General features: G+C 34.9%; 1 protein-coding gene across 3 annotated transcripts in view; it reads right to left on the minus strand.

Annotated features, from left to right (window-relative positions):
- The window catches only part of LOC120637660 (filamin-A), a 123,780-nt gene that overhangs the window by 44,404 nt on the left and 54,506 nt on the right, over positions 1–24,870 (minus strand). For all 3 annotated transcript variants that reach the window (XM_039909587.1, XM_039909585.1, XM_039909586.1), the window contains exons 19-20: positions 23,913–24,004; positions 20,730–20,906 (exon numbers count right to left, since the gene is read on the minus strand). In XM_039909587.1, coding sequence (XP_039765521.1) covers positions 20,730–20,906; positions 23,913–24,004 — 269 coding nt within the window. The remainder of the gene's footprint in view (positions 1–20,729; positions 20,907–23,912; positions 24,005–24,870) is intronic.

Genomic DNA, 24,870 nt, shown 5'->3' on the forward strand with positions numbered 1-24,870 from the left:
GAGTAGTTCGCAAGCTCTCTTCAGGGCCGTTAAAAGTCAGGCTACTCTTTTTGAACTTCCTGAATAATTCGCAAGTAGTTAAACTTTAGGGTAGCTGAAAAGTATGGCGACTACTCTGTCTTTAATCATTAAGACATCCGTGTTAGTCACATAATAAGATTTGATTGCTTGCTGGCCTTCAGATGAGAGTTGAGCAATATATATGTATTATACCGACTTATATTGTAGGTTGTAAATGTTGGAGTTATATTTATCGTCCCATACACAAATGTATTACGTCCTTTGGTAAAAATAAAAATATTCTCTTTGCAGAAATACCCTCTAATCAAAAATGACTATATCAAAAATATTAAAAACCTTAAACGTTGTTAATAAACTCATATCGTGTACCTCATGTACATAGTGGTAATTAATTAAGATACTTCCCAGTGTCAAGTTGTGTGTTTTATTCAGAAAATATGCTTATTTATAAAATGAGCAATTTTAAACTATTGCGTAGAAGGTGGGCTGCAAAGTTTTCACCTTTCGGATTTCAGGGTGAACACCTTTTCTTTTATACTATATTTAGTATGAAAAAGGCAAAAGGGTTCATTAACTTCGGGCAAAAAAGTAGCTCTCAATTAAATTGGAACTATTTTGGGTCCTGTTAAAGCAACAAAATTAATGATGCATAGTAATTAAGCTCTGACTGCATTCAACGTTCTTAAAGCTTCATACAGTAAAACTAAATTTGTACATATACAATTACTTATAAAAAGTTTAAAACATTGTACATATACAATTACTTATCAAAAGTTTAAAAGTTGCTAATATCCAGAAGGCGTTAACAAATTTTAGTTTGAAGGTTTAGTTTTAAGTTTACGAATGTAGCTATGATCATCGTTTCACTACCATGTACAAAATATTTTGTATGTAAGCATAAAAAGTGCCTTCTTTTTATATTTACATCGCTAAATACCTATGTGTAATTGTAAAACAATCCAATTGTTCATTGACTACTGAACTAGTATAAACTGTGTTTCGGTAGTCAGCCTTCCTCAATTATACAGGAAAAACTACACAACGAGCAAATAGTGAGAAATTTTAACAAAAGGACATTTAAAATAAAATTTATAATTATAGCATGCAATATATAGATCTTTTTGAATTACATTATATATATATATATATGAAGTAGTGGATTTAAAACCTGTTAACTTAAACAATTTTCAAGGAATGTATGTTTATTTCTATATTATTAATAGTAATCATGGTTTATGACTGTAATGTGGGTCAGATTAAATAAATTCACCATGTTTAAGAATGTTGCCTATGGTGTTTACGATTTTCCAAATGTTATAAATAACCTATAGTTTTTTATTGTATATATATATATATAAATACATATCTATATTTGTCTTTGACTTCGATATTGCTCGAGGCTAATAAACCACCTACGAACACCGTTACTTAATTAAACGTAACGATTACAATAAAAAACTATAGATTATTTATAAGATTTGGAAAATCGTAAACACCATAGGCAACATTCTTAAACATGGTGAATTTATTAAATCTGACCCACATTACAGTCATAAACCATGATTACTATTAATAATATAGCAATAAACATACATTCCTCGAAAATTGTTTAAGTTAACAGGTTTTAAATCCACTACTTCATAGAGAGAGACAAGTTGTCTGTATTTAGATATTTTTATAGATAATCGCTTCAACCGAGAAAAAGGGTCGTAGTTAGTTAGTCTTAAGCCTCAATAACGGTTGTCTTAACCGTTATTGAGGTGCTTTATGGTGGGAATCTTTAAAAATGTAAATTATGCAATCTTTTTCATCACATTCTCTTTCTCCATCTGGAATTCGAACCCGGGACCCTCGTGATCTGTAGGTGTACTTGCTTAACCTATAGTTCAACAAGGTAATCTTTGTATAAGTAAGTAATGTCTAATTTTTATATGAGTATTTATAACTGTTATATTAAAAATATATATTTAATAGATTTGTGCTTAAAAGGGACGTCCTCTATACCGAGTGATAACGATACGATTCATTCTGATCTAGGCTTAAGAGAGTTTGATCTTTGCCTAATGGTATATACAACTATAAGGCGGATAGGCGATGAACAAAAATCAAACAAATGAAAATCATTTGCTTGAAGCAAATGATGATGCACTTTTGAAACGATAAATGTCTATAATTTTTTATAGATTTTTTACAGTGTTGTATATAGTGACTTTACCGAAAAATCAGGTAGATTCTACCGAGAAATAGCCGGCAAGATACTCAGCAGTTGAACTTTTCCATCATGTGTTGAAAAATTTGACATAAAAAAACATAAAAAAAAAAATTAACGACAATATACACATCGCCATCTAGCCCCAAAGTAAGCGTAGCTTGTGTTATGGGTACTAAGAGGCTTGATGAATAACATAAATACTTATAATATATAGATAAACCTTTTGAGATAAACAACCAGACACTGAAAAACATTCATGTTCATCACATAAACATAGTCCAGTTGTGGGAATCGAACCCACGGCCTTGGACTCAGAAAGCCAGGTCGCTGCCCACCGCGCCAATCGGCCGTCATTGTTTTTTTTGTAAGATATGATAATTGAATATGTTATATACAGAATAATCTAGATTAAAGATTGATTAGCATCATCATCAACCAATTGCCGGCCCACTACAGGGTTCAGGCCACAGCCCATCTCGCAGGCCCAATGCGGATTGATAGACTTCTCACGCCCTTCACAACAATAAGGAGAACTTTCAGGCACGAAAAAAAACCATTAATCATTACCGCCATGTGGAATGTTGAGTCGACCGTTGTTGTTCCGATCGTCGTTTCAGTCAATGGTCTTCTCGCGAAAAGCTTCGACCAACATCTCAAGAAGCTTTCGCTTGGTTGTTGGATCAAGGGTCGGATACAGAAGGCAGTAGTCCTTAAAACGGCGCGTATTGTGAGGAGGTTTCTCACTCTGGAGCCCTGACCACCGGTGGCTTGGGCATTCAAAAGCCCCGCATGCGGAGGGTGGAAGTTTTTTTTTTTAATAATTTTTAAAAGTGTTTTTTAATTTATTCTTAAGCGTTGTTAATAAATTAAAAAAAAAAAGAAAAATAATAAATGACAGAAATAATGAAATGTTAGGAGAACTTTCAGGCACGCAGCTTTGCTCACGATGTTTTCCTTTACCTATAAATGAAGTGCCATCTAATTACTTTAATTAAAAACGCACATAACTCCGAAAACTGAGAGTTATAAAATAAAAATAAAAAATCGTTTATTTCGTTTCTTACATTGTAAATGATACATGTTTTGAAGACCTCCTAGTAAGCATCAAAATACCTGTGTCAGGAGGCCTTACTCTTCCATAGCAAAAACAAGATAAAATAAAAATAAATCGATTGAGTAGTGTGTCTTGGTGTGTATGGTGTGTTTATGTTTGTGTGTGTGCGCGCGTGTGTGTGGGTTTGTGTGCGAGTGTGTGCGTACATGTTACATGCCGCTTTAAGCCTATGTATAACTCTCTATTAACATACGAATATGTTTTTTGGTATAAAAATGGTTAAAAGATATCCCGTGGTTTCGGAGCCTATTCGGTACAAACACACAATATGATCTTTCCTCTTTATAATATTAATATGAGAGATGAGATGTTCAAGAATGTAGTTATGTGTTGAACCTGAGTCGCTGTGCATTTGCTAAATCGTCCCTGCTCAGTGAGGTGAGCGGCATTTGACCTCCTTCCACGCGTAAGCAACGGTTCTGCGTACCTTATCAACATGATACTTGTGCGGATGCAACTTGTTACTGCGACACTGAATGACGAATGTTGTGTTTCTATTTATGTCGAACTGCATGGACAAGAAGGCAGAGGAAATGATATCATGATATATAATCATCATCAACAGCCTATAACAGTCTACTGCTGGAGTTGAGGCCTCACCCAACGGAAGATTTTGCCCATAAATACCACGCTGGGCAGAACGGGTGTTAATCGCAATAGATGGTAGTAGTAGCTCAAAGAACGCGCTGCCCATTCTCCGTTATATTTTATTTTATTATCCTTAGTCGCCTCGTACGACACCCGCGGGAAGAGGAGAGGGGGGGGGGGGAAGGGGTTTTACAACTGTATTCAGATCTGCCGTTACAGTATACTTATTCCAAGCTATATTGTGTGTTTAAACCTATCAGTGGCGTGCATAGAGGGTAAGCGTAGGGTATGCAGATGATATAAAGTGAAGAAAATGACAAGCCTAAATCTGCCGCCCAAGTAAATCTTATACCAACATATAAAGTTGAAGGGTTTGTTTGTTTGTTTACTTGAACGCGATGAACTCAGGAACTACTGGTCCGATTTGAAAAATTCTTTCAGTGTTGGTTAGCATTTATCGAGGAAAGCTATAGGCTAAGGCCTATATATTGTGACGCTAAGACCAATAGGAACATAGCATCAATGAAGAATGTTTCATAATCCGGGGTTTTTCCTTTTGAGATCTTCCGCTGCGTGTGATGCGTAAACACTTAAATTTTCTATAAAATCGTGTATGACAAAGTTAGCCCCTTTTAAAAGTTCTGAAAAAAGTCCTTGATAGCATAATATATCTATCTTTTAAGGTTGACTTATATACGACGGAAGTCGCGAGGGACAGCTTGTTTAATTATAAGGCCGCGACAGTAGTAAAGACATAGTTATGCCGGCGGTATACTAAGATTTTTCATCGTTTGGTACGGACATCGAAAAGGGGTTGTGATGGATCGCACCGTATGATTTTCCAACCTTAAAATTAATATACTAAAGACTGTCTATAAAATATTATTTTGCTGTTCATTTATCGAGGATAATAATCGGGACACTTACTTAAGTTTGTTACAATGTTAACCTCTGACTGTTAACTTGACGTTTCAAAAGTGCTTATTTAAAAGGCATACTTGAAATAAATGAATTTTGAATTTTGAAATTTTTTGACTGTATACTGTTCGGGGCTATAGCGCTGGTGAATTCACCCTCCAGAAGAGTCATTATCATTTTGGACGTTCTACAGTCTAGACAGGTTCTTATACCTAAATATTAAAATATCCCTACTTATACTTATTACTTATTACTTAGGTACTAATACTAATATTATAAATGTCAATGTAAGTTTGTTTGTTACGCTTTCACGCAAAAACTACTTAACCGATCCTCATAAAACTTTTTACGCATATTCTTGGAAGTGCTAGAAGTAATATAGAATACTTTTTTTCCCGACATTAAGCTCGATTCCTTTGGGAGCGGGGATGAGTGTTCGTCGATTTTACACCATAACTCCGACAAATTATAACCGATTTAAATAATTGTTTTTGTACTATAGAGGTTATAATATGTCTATAATTTTGCCCAAGCTGTGGTTGGAAATAGAGGACAGAACTCCTCAGCGGACAGAACAGAACAGCAGCAAACCCCTCATTTAAGGCTTAGCGATACTGAATACTACTCGTACTCATCTCAAAACTGAATATTATTAGATATTAAAACTATTACGACTTATAAGAAGATAGGTAGTATAGGTAAATAGTATATTAAAACAGTGATCTTTTATGAATGATTTCATGAAGATGTTGCAAATGGATTGCATAACGTAGCGCTTTCTTAAGGTAGGTTATTGTCTGAATCGCAGGACACTCTGTGGCGTACATCCAGTATTTTAACAAATGAGCCAAGCATATGGTCTTCATAGTCTTCGTAAAATATCTAGATACTAACTTCAAAGAAGGTATGTACAATGTACATTGTCCATTATTTTGCATTGTTTGCTCTCCGTGCTGTGTTTGGCCAGCAACATTTCACTTAATCTTGCTCAATAGGTACCCAAGGTGACACCTTTAGTGGTCAAATGCCAGTGTACGCTGGTTAGCTGTTTAAAATGAAAAAAATGGATTGCCTAACTCTTATATCTTAAGACTTCTCTATATGCTAGTGTAGTTTAGCAAACGATGCTCTTAGACATATTTTGTTGCCAAACAAAAACATCACTTTTAATTCACGTCTTTAAACCAATGGGGCTCATGTGCAAATACGTTCATCAACCTATATTTATGTCTGTTATATTTTGTGGTGCTTGCGAGATGAAACGCTAGAGCTAATTTAAAGCTGAACGATGAGATTCATAATAATAATAATGAAAGCAAATGTGAATTATACAATTTAAAATAATTGTGTCAGATTTCAATTTTTGAAACTTATATAAAGTATTTAAGTTACGAGTATGTTAGACCAATTATTTAATAAGTGGGAGACTGTAAACTGTTACAAAAATTATTTAATACTTAAATGATTGCACTACTTTTAAATCTATGACCCGACGATGACAGACACCGTGAGAGAACGAGACACTAAAAATAACATACACACTAATATTGAAGGATCAAAAACAACTCCACTTAAGATTGTTTTCTCGAACAAACGTTATACCATTCCTTTATACCATTTAGCATTAATTATTTTACCTCTAATGCAGCATTCCTTGGGTGTAAAGTGAGACGTGTGCGGTGCGGGGCGTTTTCACTGTTTTTGGACACAATGCACTGCTTACAACAATGGCTGAAAGTGGATTCTGTATGTTCTTTTTCGTTTTGGACCCGGCGAACTTAAATTGATTTAAAATATTCAAAAGCGATTATATCAATCGAAACACCGTCTATTAAAAGTAATTCTATACAGAATTACCAATTTAGATTGTTTGGCTGTTCAATTGTGTTTTAGATATTTTTTTTTCCAGTATCGAGCAGAAAAAAATCCATTTTCAAGCAATTAATATAATAATTAATATAATGAAGAAAGATTTAAAGAATATCGTAATTTGAATATTATAATATTGAACATATATTTTTGTAAAACAAGTGTCTTAAACACGCGCCCGCGCAAGCCAGTAAAGCGTTTCAATTATTTAATTAATGTAAAAGTATAGGTGTTTCGGCTTTATCAGAACGTGAATAAACCAGTCGGCCTTTAAACACAGGAGTAAATCTTTTGATAGGTTATGTCCTGTCTATTTCATGTTGTAATATTTCCGTCATTGATTTATTGACTTACTTTTATTAAAGCAGCCTTGACTGTTCTAATAGCTAGTTTGCAAGTTACGTTTCACCATTGCAACGCAGCATTGACAACCTTGATTTAGTTATTACATAAATGATAAATGCAACACTTAATAACAATATTAAACGGAATATATCCATTAAAATAAATACTAAACTACATAACTACAGATACATTATTAGGTATTTATTAATGTTTATAGGTATATTATAATGTAACAGAAAATAAATAAACTAGTTTCAAAAATCAATTACCTACATCCTTTAGATATTTCTCTATAATGGAAAATTTCCCCATAGTGGACGTTTCTTAAATATAGTTCGACGGGTACATAGCACGATAATATTTTTGGATTTTTCGATATTTCGACCCAGTTGCAAGGATCGTGGTCACGACGGTTGAACGGTCGAAATATTTACAAATCCAAAAATATTATCGTGCTATGTACCCGTTGAACTATATTTAAGAAATTAAAATCTTTAATTAATAGACGTTATTCTATAATTTGTGTTAGTTACAGAACGTGTATTTTAATATTATATTCTGTATTAATATGTCGGAAAACTAATTATTGCAAATTATTGAGGGTTTTTTAAAGTCGATAGCCCACTTTTAAGAATTTACTTAATAAATGTTCCTCACCATAAAATGAATTTGGAAATTTGAAAACTGTTATTATGTAATACAACTCCGTGGTGACATTTAATTATATTATAATATTCCATCATAATACAGCGCGTCTGAACGGCACTTTTGGCCTGGGAGTAATCAGGCGGGCTCTTTTTGACAAGCCGTAAGCTGCTGCTCTGCCTATTATTATTGTTATTTAATTTAAAATATCAATTTGTATCTAGTGCACAATAAATATTTTATAATATGAAAAAAAATGCATATTAATATGAAGGGATAAAAATATATATATATATTTAATTTTAATGAATATAAATAAAAATTACATACAGTGTATGTTTTTTAATTTTTTTTTAAGCAGAGTCGTGAAAGTGACCATATTAGTAGCTCTTGTATGTCAAAAAAGGGTAATAACGCGCAGGCACTACACACAGACATTTCTAGTCTAGTCTAGTCTAGTCTAGTAAATATGGCTTGAGTTATGATAAAAAATACTAGCATTGTGGTATTTGCGCACGTGTGCGATATGGAACGTGCAAAACAAGCAAAAAGACCGCACTGTGGAAACAATCCCTAACAGGATAAATAAATCGAATGGGAAATTACACAGTTTGCACTAATTGATGTTAGCTGTAAATTCGAGAAAAGAATGTTGATATTAAAGTATTCTTTGTAGCCCACCTGTTATAATGCTCTTAATAAATTGTAAGGGATCCTAGCAAACAAGGACCCTTTATAGTTCCGTATGTAAAACATTTTTATTAAAACTACATAGTAAATTAATGTAGTAAAGTTTATTTAATGGTAACGTGCGGAGCCTTATTCGTTTTCTGACACGTGCTTGACCAATTTTGGGCCAGTATATGGCTATAATATTATCCCATATTTATCTTTAGTAGCTACCTGTTGTTCGATCTTACAGGTATCTTTTTTATATATTATATAAATGCGATCCTTGGTAATTTTTTTTATATGTTAGATGTTTGTTTGTTTTCTTAGCCTAAGCACCATTCAGATAATTTGGCACAATTGCTTGTATACTGGAGAAATATGACGACATACGATACTTTTAATCTCGGAGCGGCCCCAAATTTACAAATGTACAAAATCTGGTGTACACAGCTAAACCGATATTGGCTAAATTTCTTATTGAGGTAGCTTGTATTTTGGAGACGGACATATAATTCTTTTTGTTCCGGAAAAACTAATGAAACAAACGCGATTTAAAAGAAAAACTAAAATAGTCGCAGATGGAACACATGTAATATATTCATTCTATATATCTACTTATTGCAAATTACTCTGTCGCAGATTAGGAACATTAATTGCTAGTCCTTTGTATGAAATATGGTATCCATTGAATGGAATATGCGCATTGCATTTGAGCGAGTGATTAATCCTTCACGATGCTGAGACAAATTAAGATTGCTATAAATGGCAGTTCCCAAACTAGTTTTTCCATTGCTGTTTTGAAAGCGGACGCAAGTTCTTGACTATGCTACATGTTTCCGTGGCTGTGTAACTTTTACATGCCATCTTGTTAAGTGTCGATTTAGCAATACTTAATACTTAATTGCTACTTTAGGGCAAGGTAGAAGGCACTAGAGCCCGCGGTAGATCACATGCGATGGACCGATCAGATCAAATCTTCAGTGGGAAGTTGCATGAGTGTACCAGAATATCTGCAAATAGAAAGAAGTGACGAATGATCGTAAGGCGAGTAACAACTGCCACAAACAATGTCCCACCGTGATTACCACGAACACTCTGGCAAGAGTGTTACGAAAAAGAAGAAGAAAAAGAAGAATACTTAATACTTCTCATCATCATCGTCATTATCATTGGTAATGCATTGATAATCAAAAAAATCAAAAAAAAAAAGGTAACGGTTTCCTTACACAGGTTTAGGTAGTAGTCCACGTTAGCCGGGTCCGGATTAGTGGACTTAAGACAAGCACGCAAGTTTCTACGTATTATTCAACCGGCTACTTACAGATATCGAACACATAGTTGGTCGAGGTACTAAATACCGCATAGGTATACCTACGCCCTACGTGCCCATACGCGTCGGATAGTCGGATATTCGGTTGGATTGTGGCCCATTTGGTAGTCAGCTAACTCAAACACCAGGTAGGTATGGCACAATTCGAATAGTAAGATCTCGGTTTACACACGTTTTAAAAAATTATTGTTTATTACTACTTTTGAAAGGATGACCAGTATCTAATGGATACTGGTCATCCTGTAAAGAACTTTATTTATACTTAAATATGTAATTCACCCTTTTATCAATAACGCGATCTATTGACTGTTTTAGTGTGTGTTCAACAAGAAAGAAAAAAAAACCCTTTACCATGGGTCGAAGTTGTATTATATACAATGTGAGTCATTGTATGAACATTTGTTCTGACCGAAGGATAGAAAATTTGCAATTTCACCCAAATAAACTACTAGGTCTATATAGTGATACATTACAGTCACTTTCCAATGCTAGCTCACTGAATAATAGCAAATTCCAACATTATCAATAATATATTTTAGTCTATTTTTAAATAAAAGTTATTCAATCGACTATTTGCCTATTAGTGAGCACTAAAAGTAAGCACTAAAGTCGATAATAAAATCAAAGTAATGGCTATAAACACCAACGAGTAGGTATAGCGGAATCGTAATTTTTATGCACAAACTTCTCTTATGTAAAAAGAAAGTGATAGTTTCTACTAGTTTATGAAGAGTCTATATTTTATTCATGCAAGTAAAATGATATTTCGCCTCGTGTAATTTTATATCGCACAGATGTGCTTTCGCCCGCTTAGATTAAATTAAGTAATGAAAATTATGTAAAAATGTTATGACGCATTATATTATAAAATCAACGTATGTTACATGACTATCTACATAACCAAAATTCACTTGGATCCATACGGATTAGCAGGATATCGAATTTTCAACCTATTTACTTCAAACTTTCAGATCTAATCTTCAAAGAGAAAGCCTATCATTGCAGTAAAATAACCTTACAGGTACTTTCCCTACCTATAAGAAAGCTAGAAGACGAAATGTAATAAGGAGGTAATATAATTAATATACTCAGTGCTGCCTCTATATTGGTCACGCAACATTGAATCTAGAGATTGGGTGTTATGTTACTACAGCCATAACATCGGATATGATCAACCGATCCCATTAATCGATTTTGACCGCTAGCTTACATGGTTATAAGGGATTTTTTGGTTTGTAATAACAAGACAAGGGTGCGTGTGAAGTCCCTACAAAAGAGTTCAACGCTCGTTTCCGTATTGTCTTCGAGCACTCGAGCGAAGCCAGGATATCCTCCGGTCGGCGTCATTTTAATTGCTTGCACAATAAAATACGGAAAGGAAGAAATAAATTGGTTTTCATGACAGCAATCTGATGTAAGAGTCCTAATTATAATTGAATAGAGAGAAATAACCTCGCAACGTAACTAATGTCACACGATCGTGTACCGGTTTACTATTAAAGTTGTCAAAAGTGGGTCGGTTATTAGTTATTTTCAAATGTTTCACGATATATTGATTTTTGTCTTAAACTAATTACTAACTTTATAATTAAACATACCTTCTACAACTATTATTTAGCTTGTGTAATATGTAAGTCAGATGCGTAATTCACTCGATTAATTAATTGATTTTAATTACTTTACGATTCATTCATTATTAAGCGTTAAATTAACGTTAATCGTTAAAACATTCAGTGAAATATAAATTGTGTATGATATGTATTGATTTAAAATAGCTGTTTTTTTAGTTCTCACTGTGTATTATTGCAAAGAATACGTACCTATGCAGGTATATGTTAATGGTATATATTAATGGTACAGCGTAGCCTTGTAGGTCTCGCTTATACATGGATTGGATACAGTACCTAACAGTTGATGAGTGTAGGAAAAGAATTCACAAAAGCGGTGACGTGGTTCGACCCACACAACAGCGACACACAGACGTACGCGAGAGCTAACTATATGCAAATATACTTACTTTAGACCTTCGAAATACGGAAACGCTCCCCTGACGACAGCTATCTAGGGCACCGTAATGACGTATGCCGGAAAGAAATCACAACAAACACTTTCATACACTCACTTGGGTAACACTAAAATCAGCACTAGTTTCTAAGACACGCTCAACTGTTCTTGATTTAAAGATCAGAGAGACACTGTGTTGTAACGATGCAAATGTTAATACGTTTTATCTCGTACACGGAAGAATATACGGCGAAACTGCATTTTGTGTGTTGAGAGGCATCGCCTCGTTCGAATGCGACTGCGGGCCCGAATGTCAGACGGTGCGCGGGCGCCGACTCGCCCGCGCCCAGCCTCGTGACGTCATTCAGGTATTTAAAATGGCGGCGTGGAATTTGAGAGCCTACGTACCGTCAGCAATCAGGACTTAGCGCTAACCTGAGCTATATTAGTCGATTTGTTGGTTAGTGATTGAAGACACACTTGTTTAATAGATTAACATTATCCCCTGCTTCTTTGAGTAATGTCGTACACTTTCTGTAAGACAAAAACGATTTTGAAATTATTTTGGCAGGTTTTTATTAAATCTATTAATTTAAGGGACTTTTATAAGAAACCTAATGTCTGCCCCCGTTACACACTGTATAAACCCTCAATACAAATAAAACAAATATAACAATTTAATAATATATGAAGACTGTACGAAGGACAACATTTTATAAGTGAAACACGTAATTGGACATCGTAGGAAAAAATAGAAAACGAAAATTGTATGTTTGTGATTGGCTTGAGTGTTTATCGTTCAGGAATTCCATCTTTATGTCGATTATGAGATTCTCATAAAGTTTTAAATGGGATTAACTAATCTTTCAGACGAGGAAAAAAGTAACACCAACTATTGGTTCTGATTTTAAGGAAATATAGTGTTGGCTTAGCAAAAAATCATACGTCTTGAATTATCTTTTGGTAATTGGTCTAAAAATTTTATGAACCTTGTAACTGACCTACACTCAAAACTATTAATATGCAGTCGGTACAAAGCCCCTTTCACTGACACGAATGAGATAGTCCTATGTGCGTTCGTTCCTATGAATGAATGGTTCGCAACAGAAAGGGACAGGCGACAAGATCATGTGGACAGCCTTCGAATAAAGTTGAATGTCGGTACCAACTTTTACCCTAGAATATTCTCATGAGAACCGGGGCTGACTTTAAGTGCCTATTTTCTAGTGGGTTCCTATTTTGGTTACTTGACGTAGTGATTGCTTAGAGCAATTAATATCTTTCGTTAGTTCGTTAAAAAATTGTCAATATCACGTTTTTCTAGCGCTTAAGATGTTCTTATTGCTAATAAACATCCACAGTTTCTGAACAAATTAATAAAATTGAATTTTGAATTTGAATTGAATTGATAAGCTGTATAATAAAGCTCTCACACAATTGAAGCTTAAGAATTCATACTTATGACCTTCATGATCCTAATCGGAATCCTTATATGGTTGAGCGAGCTTCAAATTATAATAAAATGTTGTTTGATTTACATAGCTATGTAGGATGTTACTTACATTCATAATTATGTTCACATAATATATAATCTAACGAAGCGTGGGCCATAACATAAGTATGGATATAACTTGTATACCTCCAATCATTGTTAACGAGTCCTTGATAGATGATACGTACCAACTAAGTACTAAGTATATCTCGGCAAGGCCGTGGTTTACAATATATAGCATGGTGAATACATAATATGTAATTTAATAATGGCGCTGTTTGCCGTAACAATGAATACGCATTGTGTTGTGTTATATATTATATTCACTTTGTACAGTGATACTCATGTTACCAATTTTTTAACCCCCAACGCCGGAAAAGGTGTGTTATAAGTTTATGTGTGTCGGTTTGTAGCAACGTTGCTCCAAAACGAATGAACCTTCTGATGTAGTTTTTTTTCTCTTTGAAAGCAGAAGTGATCATATATTTCCTACTTAAGTATATTCCAACCAAGTTATGAGAAAAAGATTTAGCTTATATAAGAAATTCATCATTAAAATTTTAATTTCATTCATACTTAAAACAACTATCTATAGTAGTGAGGGTTATTACTGGTAATTTTCTGAAAGTATTGACTAACTAATAAATCTTCGTAATGTCCAAACGTACAATCGTCTAAGAAGCCAAAAACGAGTATGTTTCTTGTAATGCATCCTCGTGTATTTCTGCATATCATCTCCCATCGTCACTTAGCGCTAAGTCAGTATCTAGTTTGATGTTAGAACAATAAATTGCCAGGCTATTTTTTTGACGGCCGATTGGCGCAGTGGGTAGCGACTCTGCTTTCTGAGTCCTAGGCCGTGGGTTCAATTCCCACAACTGGACAATATTTGTGTGATGAACATGAATGTTTTTCAGTGTCTGGGTGTTTATAGTAGTTATTAGTAATTATGTATATTATTAATAAAAAATATTCAACAGTTATCTTAGTACCCCTAACACAAGCTACGCTTACTTTGGGACTAGTTGGCGATGTGTGTATTGTCGTAGTATATTTATTTATTTATTTTTTATCATTAATGTAATCTCAAATATTCATGCCTCAACAAGTGCACAGCTCTTGATAAATTTGGCACAAGTTTGCATCCCTTCTGTTTTTTTTCCTTTTCTTAGTTGGGCGGCCTGATAATACAATAATTATATGAACTTGAGATAGCTTTTTAGCGATAGGGCCTTTTTGTTATAAAATGTGTTTTGTTTATAATTTCATTCGGTTAGGTGTACAAAAAACACAGTTTTTAGCCTGAAGATGGACATGCAATACTGTTTAGTTTAGCCAAAAGCAACGCGGAAACTAGCGAGCATCAGTTAGAGATAGATTTTAAGTAACCTACTAAAATATGACCAAGGAAATTATCTAGATATATCCATAATACGCTACCAAAGTCAAAGTCAATAATATCTTTATTCAAATAGGTGAATAGATAACACCTGATGCACACATTTTGTACGTAACGTACCAAGGAACTTGTAGATACTTTTGCCTTGCTGAATCTATAAACTGAAAATATTAATATCAGGAAAGCACTGTCTCGCTTTCAATATAGACTTTAGATAATGAAAGGCTAATAAAATAACATTAACGTTAAAGGATTTATTTTAACGATGAATTTTCTGTCAGTCGAAAATTTATTCGAATATTATACTCATGTCTGTTTATATTAATGCTTTTAGCCTTCGAAAAGTTCATAATGCTTTCTATATTTTCGCTGTCTGTCAATGTAGGGTGTTCTGCGCCTTATTAATTTGAAATTAAATTAGTTTTGAGCAACGTACCAAGAGCTTTATTGGATTTTCAAGATTATTAATTATATTTTGTCGACTTCTTGGATAAAGTCGTGTAAGTTGTCTTATAAGTCGGTGGTTTGAGTTAAAAGGTCTGCAGGCGCATTTTTGTCATTATTTAGGTGTATTGGTTTAATATAAGCACATCGTTACTTAGTATCACGTGGTGCAAAACTTTTACTTACTATTTTTAAACCTAACAGCTAATATTGAAATTTCTACATTAAAATCTTTATTACTTCTAAAAGCCTCAATGACTAAACCGATTTTGCTAAACATTGAAATAAAGGTATATTAAATATCCTAAATTAACAAATTAATTCTACAGAGATGAAGTCGTGCCCTATAGTTACTGCTGTTTAAAAATTGCGGTATCGAATGTACCCAGCTAAAAATTGAAATAGATTGGATCAATCGAGATTAATTCTTCTGGAATGGGTTCGGTCTATTTTAGTTTTTTAGTGTTCCATTGAAATGTCAATCTTGTCGCTTTGTAAAAATGTGTGAGCTTACTCTTTGTAGATTTTTTTTTTATTTTACTAAAGTCAGACCCCGACTGCAATCTAACCTGATGTAGTCTAGTGCGAAGTTAGGAATTAAAAAAAAACGAATCGGTTTTTACGCGGTATCGTACCGGAACGCTAAATAGCTTTGCGGGGAGTATTCGTCGGTAGGGTGGTAACTAGCCACGATCTAAGCCCCCACCAGACCAGAATAGAGTTTGGAACTCTAGTAGCTTTAGTTTTAAGATTACAAATTTAGTTAACGCGTCTGAACTCACTACTATACCATATTTTACATGTAATGTACGCATCAAAAGTGCCATCTATGTGCCTACTTGAATAAAGAAATATTTGACTGTGACTTTAGAAATTCTAAATTCCTGATAGAACCCGGGGCCTCCCACTTATAAGATCACAACACTCACTACTGCGCCTGGTCGTCATAAACATTTTCACACCGGGCTCCCGTCCATTAGGCCCACGAAGAGGAGATCCGCAGGAGATTTATTGTACCTACGCCTCATATTTTTAGTTCGGCACATTTGTACTGAAACTTTGTTTCTGCTTTTGAACCAAAAATAATATGAAATTAAATACCTAATAAAATTGAAGAAGCCACTTCGTAAAAGTCGTAATTCGATGTTACGAGAGAAGTATATCTCTGTTTTAGCACCTCTGTTTAGCAGAAAAATGGTAATATCTTTTAATTGAATTAAAAAAACTTTTAAGCTCAGTTAAGAATGTATGTATTAATTAATGTATGTAATACACGAATGTACAATGAGCTGAAGTCGTTGGCCATCAGCATATCAGGACTCAAACTGATCAACCGACCTATAAAGTCTTTTTATGTTGATAAATTAGGTATCGCTAGAGTGGCCTAAGTTACGAGAGTGGCAAAATAAAAAGTATATGACGAAAACATATTTTTGACGGCCGACTGGCGCAGTGGGCAGCGACCCTTGGTTCGATTCCCACAACTGGGAAATGTTTGTGTAATGAACATGATTGTTTTTCAGTGTCTGGGTGTTTATTTGTATATTATAAGTATTTATGTGTATTATATTCATAAAAAAATATTCATCAACTATCTTAGTACCCATAACACAAGCTACGCCTACTTTGGGGCTAGATGGCCATGTGTGTATTGTCGTAGTATATTTATTATTATTTCTTGTATTACCTAACTATTTAAGTAGTTTTCCTGATTGTTTTATTATTTATCATCTATTTATTATTTTCCTGGGATATATAGTAACCTATGTTACTGTCCACCTTTTCAACTAACTCTATGCCAAAAATCAAGTAGGCTGTTTTCTTAGTTAGGGCGTTAAGGAAGGAGAAACAAACAAACATAACAAACGCACTTTCGCATTTACAGTGGCATCAAATAAATAAATATTACATTTTTTGTTGCAGATATATCTATCGATTTAAATTGAATGTTTTCGAACTACAAAGGTTTAACAAACTTAAGGTTACACAAGCATACCGACAGACAAATAATTTGTCACTTATTTCAGCTTATTACTTTCTCTTATTTCAGCAACAGAATCCCAGAGAAGGTAATTACAAGTGAGTTTACGAAATCGACGTCGTTTCAAGTTAAGAAAGCACTTAAACATCATTAGCAAGATAATAAAGGTAATTTCCTGTAAATGAAAAGCTAAAGTCTAATTATTCTGATTACTTACATACTTAAACGAACTAAATGAAAAAAAAAATTGTTAATTAAACGTAAGCTTAAAGAAAAGTCCTATCTATACTGATCCAATACTGATTTTTATTGATTTTTTGTCTGTGTGTCTGTCTGTCCGGGCTTCACATGAGAACTACTGAACGGATTTAAATACAATTTGGTAAAGTAGTAGCTGATATTTCGAGTCAAAATGCAGTGGGCCGCCAGCGGGCGATATTTAAACCTCTAATAACCGATGTTGCGCGGGTCAGCTAGTTATAGTATAAAGGACTACGTAATCGATAACAAAACTTAGGTATGAATAATTGCTCTAACCAGGTTTCTCTTCTAATAATGTTAAATGACAATGTGAGATGGTAATAACAAAGAAAAACGACCGGCTAAGCTTGTTGTGGCTAAGTTTGTTGTATTTCTTAGACCAGAACGCGTTTGAAACCCTTGTAGCTTAAGTTTTACGAATATTGTTATCGACATCATCTCACCACCGTGTAATTCTCATGTAATACGCATCAAAAGTGCCACTTATGCCTACTTGAATAAAGATATTTTTAGACTTGGACTTAATCTCTTTTATTAATATAGGTATTGAGAATATATATAAGAAATTGCTAGGTTTAACATGTTGTAGAAAGTCAATTGTGTGTAATAAGATGTACCTACCTACAAGTCGGCCCTTGACTGCAATATCAGCTGCTAGGTAAGTGACGATGCAGACTAAATCTAAATCGCTTAGCGGCACGTCTTTGTCGCTAGGGCGCTAAATAGCCACGGCCGAAGCCTCCCGCCAGAATAATATGACGTAAGAGTAAATATAGATTGGACAAATGTAATAAAAAGAGTGCCTGCGTCATTAAAGAAGAAATAAAATTTATTAAAGTCCATATTTTCCTTAAAAAAGAGACTTCAAATGCAAAATAAATTTCTCTGCTAGTTCCTAATATTAGCGCATTCAAACTTACGAACTCTTCAGCTTTAAATATTAGCATACATTCCACAAAATATTACGGAATAAATAACGTGGAAAATATAAAAGTTGATCGCGAATAGCTGTAACAAGTTGACTTGAATTAGCTTGACATGCCCACCGCTGTCATAAAAGAAGTGTTTGTTGGTTCTTATACAACATCATAATCAACTAAACCGATTCACGTCCACTGCTGGAAATAGGTCTTTTGCAAGTAATATATGTTATATGATATTTATTACCCTTCTAAGTTTGTTGTGGGCTCTTCTTAGACCAGAGCGCGTTTGGAACCCTCGTAGCTTTAGGATTTAGGTAAGCGAACGAAGTTATCACAATCCTCTTACATTTATGTAAACAGATATGTATGGACGCTTCACAAGTGCCCGTGATAGGCCTAAATGAATAAAGAAATTTTGAATTTGAATAGTGCAAGCTCCAAGATCAATATAAATAACTACAAGCACTTAAAACGTTTTGCATGGAACTCTTAAGCAAAACGGCGCTTTCGTTTAGAACGCGGGCAACCGCACCAAATTATACGCTTCAAAGAGACGTAACAAAATTACTTTCTTATAAAAGTTTTCTAAAATTTTATTACGGAGTGATGCGTTGCGTAGACATGCAAAGATAATGTAGTAAACTGTTGAAATTTCTCAGCAGTTATATGGTTGTAGCGTAAATTGCTGTCCAGACATACGATAATTTTTTTTTTAAGTTTTCACATTTAACATTAGTTGAGGTAGTAATAATATTAATAATAGAATAATAAAATGAATAAATAAAAGTAAAATTAATACACATTTATTAATTAATGACTATTAATTTCAACTTAAAAATGATGATGATTATAAGGAGATATTGGTTGTAATCATTGCGATTATAACTGTTAGTATCACATAAACATTTACCACGTTAGTGTAAAACAAAAACTCAATCTGCGGTAGGTACTGCGAGTTTCTTGGCATTAAACCTGATATCTAGGAATAGCCGAACATCCTCTAACCATTGTTATGTATTAGGTTTTCTGTGTCCAGCAGTGGGAAACTAATTGACTGAGTATGATGAAACGTGAATTAAAAGATAAGTGTAATGATTTAAAAGAACATACTTAGTAGAGCTTGACGTTGTAAGGCACACCGTGAATAATATTATGTGTAATTTATATTTATTAAATTCAGATGTTCGTAACATATTGAATTAAATTTTGCACAGCAGGAGCGATCCAAAGAATTAATTATTTATTTGTCTGAAAAATTATTTAGGAATTTATTTATAGGTGAAATTTGTACAAAGTAGTTACCTAAATGCGCGAACTTACGCCCGGCCGTGTTAGGTTGTGTGCGATCTGTATTAAAATAAGCTTATGTCGTATGCCAGTTCTCTGAGTCGCAATTTCATATTCTGGATGTTCTTGTACCATTCGGAAGTAATACCTGATAAGTTCCGCCGTGCAGTTGCTAGTATTGTAACAATAGTTTCCTCAAAACAAAGGTTTACGGTTATGGAAGAGGCATATAAAACAATTCCTTATAAGCCGGCAAAGTGCCGACAACGGATTGGTGGCTCTTCTTCTTCTGTGGCGGTAAATAAGTACTGGTGACCTGCTTTACCTCAGAGTCACTCAGCAGGCGATGGAGAGAGCTATGCTCGGAGTATCTCTACGCGATCAAATCAGAAATGTGGAGATTCGTAGAAGAACCAGAGTTAACGATATAGCTCAACGAGTCGCGAAGCTGTAGTGGCAATGGGCCGGGCACATAGTTCGGAGAAAGGATGGATATAGTTTGATAATAATGATTAAAAAAAAACCTTAAAAGAATTAACCTTAAATATGTTCATCGTTATACGGGACAAAAATTCAGTGCGGTTAGACAACATTGTCGAGTGGTTGGACTGAACTGTCCAATAGGTTAAATAATCTCAAGAACTCAACTGGAGCACGTTCATTGTTAAACGTGACTCAAACTGAATGCGGTCAGACCACGCCTGGCGTGAACGAAGCTGTGTAACTTTTTGCCGCCGAGTGGTCGGACCAGACTGGTCAATAGGTACGAGTATTAAGTTTAAGTAAACTCAAAAACTGAACGGGAGCCGGGAGCGTGTTCAGTGTCAATCATGACCTTGACCAAGTGCAGTCCAAAAATGCGAGATTTGAACGCTATATGTACTAGTTGCCGAGTGGTCGGCCGAACTAGCCACAAAGTTAAAATAAACTGAAACACTCACCGTAAACATGTTCATGATTAAAAGGATTGAACCGAGTGCGGTCAAAACACGCGTGGCGTGGGCGAAGCTATGTAAGTTTTTGCCGCCAAGTTGTCGGACCGAACTGGCCAACAGGTTTAAATAAACTTTAGAACTCCACGGGAGCTGGGAGCACGTTCATCATCAATAATGACTCGGACGAAGTGCAGAACAAAACAGCGTAATTTGAACGCAGCTATATATTCATGTTGCTCAGTGGTTGGACGGAACTGGCTATTAGGTTTAAATAAACTGAAAAACTTACCGTAAACATGTTCATCATTAAACGTGACTCGAACCGAGTGCGGTCGGGCCACGCGTGGCGTAAACGCGGCTATGTACTTGTTGCCGCCGAGTGGTCGGACCGAACTGGCAACTAGAGTTCCGTTGCCGCCAGAAACTTCCAGCTCCAATCGACCGGGGCCGGCAGTGCTCGCGTCAACTGCACGTATGAAACTTTCAATTAATTTTTAAACTAAAATTTACGGTGAAATTTTTCTGTATTGCAATTCGTAAAAACAAATACAGATTTCGTAGATACTAAAGCTAAAAAGCTTGTTTGTGTTAATTACTTCTGTATAATAATAATAATAATAAATATAATACGACAATACACACATCGGCATCTAGCCCCAAAGTAAGCGTAGCTTGTGTTATGGGTACTAAGATGACTGATGAATATTTTTATGAATAATATACATAAATACTTAGAATATACATATAAACACCCAGACACTGAAAAATATTCATGCTCATCACACAAACATTTTCCAGTAGTGGGAATCGAACCCACGGCCTTGGGCTCAGAATGCAGGGTCGCTACAAACTGCGCCAATCAGCCCTCATATCCAACGCTATCCAATGCAACGCATCCGCCAATCGTCGTATATTTTAATGCAGATATTTTTGTTTGAAGGTTAGTTATTGTATCTGGTGGAAGGTTTCGGCCGTGGCTAGTTACCACCCTACCGACTAAGACGAGCCGCTAAGCGATTAAGTGCTCCGGTATGATGCGTGTAAAAACCGTATATGGTTTAATATAACTGCCTTAACTCCTTTCGGTTAGCTAGCCTACTAACAACTTGAACGGTCAAGGGATAACTTCTATGTAAAAAAATCTGGAACTACCACTTGGATTGTAAAAATATTTCTTGCATTAATTGATATGCAAATTCTTATGGAAAGTTATATAGGCTTTCTAACAACGATATGACCGTCTGTGATTTAGGAATAAGCGAATATTTTAAAGCTGGTTTGATTACTTGGTCGATACTCGATAGCATAATCCAAACAAGAGTTTTTAAAATGTTTGACTGCATGTCTGTTTGCTTACGCTAATATTGGGGACGGCACAACTTAATTTATATACAGAGATTGTCATAGACTAGAGTTTTTTTGAGGTTGGTTGATTATATGATAGTTCTGTTTTGCTGTAGGTACATAGACAGAACTGCAGTTAGGTCACCACTTAGTTTAAATTAACGCCGGAAACTCCAGTCTTAAGAGTTGTGTTTTAAAACACGACTCTAAAGGCTGGAGTTTCTGATTGGTAGATTTTATGAAAGTCCCATGCTGATTGTAAACAGTTGTCGTTAGAATACCTGCTACCACTTAATTTAAAATTAAAAGTATCTTACTCTTTTTAGTCTATTCATGTTGTTTTGAAGCACGATTCATAAGGCTGGAGTTTCTTGGATATTGGTAGGTTTATAGTAGAGTATTAAAAAAGGCGTAAGCTATTTGTAGATAGACACATCTGCAGTTAGGTTACCACTTAGTTTAAAATAAAGTTTACCACTTAGTTTAAAATAAAGTACTTGTATGAATGCTGGATAAAACAAACAGAGTGTATGTGCATGTATAAAAGTGTGTGTGGGAAAATTTTTTACTGTTAAAAACTGTATGCGGATGAAATTTGCGGGTAACTGTTAGTGACTAATTTTTAATATGAGAAATGTATTCTTAATGTTTTTTTTAACGTAAACAACTCCGCTAATATACTGCCAATAAACCAATGTGTTGGTGAGTTTTATTATTTTCTGTGATAATAATTTACGACTCTGTCCGAACGTAGTCGAAATTACGCTTATTCCCGTAGGAATCTTTTGTTTGCCCGGGATAAGAGTATATTTTTTATTAAACCCGAGAAAGGTGTATTTGAGTCCGTTTATGTACTCATTTTAATTCGTTCGTCCGTTTATGGTTATGTCCGTTATGTTTCTTCAATTCTTTTGATCATATCTCTTTTTAGACAAGGTAAAATTGCGTACCTGTACTTTATTTTTTAATCCCCTTCAAATTAGCCCTTCGTTGCCATCTCACCTGGTGGAAATGGTAACGGGCTCAACTGTTAAGGATTTGGCAAGTTATATTTTACCTTATCGGTTTTCATGCGTTCTATTTATGCCGTGTGGTATGGCGACTTTTATTTAGATGCAGTAAACTCATATATTATACTCTGCGAAAAGAAGGAGAATCTATATGATGTGATTTATAATTTCTTTAATCCTTATACTCCACACCCAACAGGTCTTCGGCAATGTACCCTTTACGAACGTTTTGCTCCGAAACCGGAGCATCCTCAGGTGATGTTGACTTTACAATCAATAATTGTTAAGACACTAACTAATATGTTCTTTTCGCGGAGCATAACAAAGTAAGCTTAATTTTCATAATTTATCATGGATTTCCGCGAAGTCACGCCTGCTTCTATCCAATTGAATATGCAGTAAACTGATTTTTGAAACTGTTAAACGAGGTTAAACATTTTGGAAATAAAGTACCCGATTTAATCTGAATAGTGATACGATATACGTCACATCGCTATTTAGATTAAATCGGCTACTTTATTTTACCAATCCGTGTGGTGACGGCAGATCAGGATACAGTTATCACCAATCCCCATCTTCGCGCGGGTGTCGTACGAGGGTACTAAGGAAACATAACAGAGAACGGGTAGCAGTGTCCTTTGTATACAACTACCATCTACTTCGATCAATAATCCGTCTGCCCAGCGTGGTGATTATGGGCAAACCTTACCATTGGGAGAGGCTATTAGTCCAGCAGTGGACTGTTATAGGCTTCGTTAGTAAGGGAAGTTTTAGGTAGGTACAGTGGTGAGCCGGTAACTAGCCATGGCTGAAATTTCCCACCAGACAAATGTATCAGTGGCCGCACGAATAGGCATTAAGTTTTGCTTATCTCTATGTTTGTTTGCTATTAATTTATATTTTATTGTGCTATAAATAATTAAAACAAACAAACACACTATAGTACTATACAAATGCGTTGAACGTCTCTCTTATCTGGCCTGAAGAACGTTCAAGGATAGGTCCGTATCTCTAAGTTTTATGTAACACTGAATACAGCGATACTCATCCAAACTTCTGCATAAACTAAGTAAAGAATATATAAGATACTAAATTGCAACGGCCTAAATTTTACCCACCTATAAACTCCACAGGCTGTCCCACCACACCTTTGTAAGTCGGTTTTATGACTATTCCTCTTGCGCCTCTATTGTTATCCCTTTGTATTGGTCTGCAACAAATAAAACATTCAACAAGAGAACAGAAGTTATGAAGATGCTGAAATAATAAGGCGGTGTGCGGACGGAACGACTTTTTGATTTTTTTATTGCAGTGATAGTTGAGTGCAGTCACTCAACTTGTGTGCACTGCACAGTGACTGCACTCAACTTTCAGCGGAATAAAAAGAATAAACTTTTTATTTAATTTATCACCTGCAGGGCAAAATTATATCCCCCGATTATATACCCTAACAGGTGATATAATTAGCGTGTCCACCTGCTAAAGCACGGGAACAAGAAATAGGAGACCCCCGTTTATTATTACACATTTATTATTTGGTTATTATCTCCACTTGTGCGTCAATGCTCTGAGAGTTGATAAAGCTTTGGGAGAAGTTTAAATTTTATCTTTTTCCCGGGGAGATAATTATCTCCTGCCCATGCTAGCTGTGCTGGTGGTATAAGTAGATTCAATCTAGAATGTCAGATGTATTAAACCTACACCTCTAATCTTTCTAACAGCATCATACCGGATGCTGGTAGAACGATTACAAAAAATCTAAAATAATGAGTAAATAACGTTTTTTTTCTTTATTTAGTGTAAAATACATTGGTGTACTTCATGAAACTAATAAAAACGCTCTAAGGGGCATCAGCGACACTTAGAATTATTGAGTTTATTGTTTGTTAGCCCGCGCTGTTGGTCATCGATTCAGTCAGTTTACTTTGTGATCGGCGGTGCTTTAATAGAATTAATTAGTCTGCTAGCCCGATCAACGTTGAGTTTATTATAAGAAGATTTGCATGCTCGCCATTGAAGAGAAATTTTAAATTCTAAACCTAATCTTCCTCGATTCAAAGTCTTACATGTTTTACC

The sequence above is a fragment of the Pararge aegeria genome, chromosome 4 (assembly GCF_905163445.1).
Source record: "Pararge aegeria chromosome 4, ilParAegt1.1, whole genome shotgun sequence".
NCBI classification, from domain to species: domain Eukaryota; kingdom Metazoa; phylum Arthropoda; class Insecta; order Lepidoptera; family Nymphalidae; genus Pararge; species Pararge aegeria.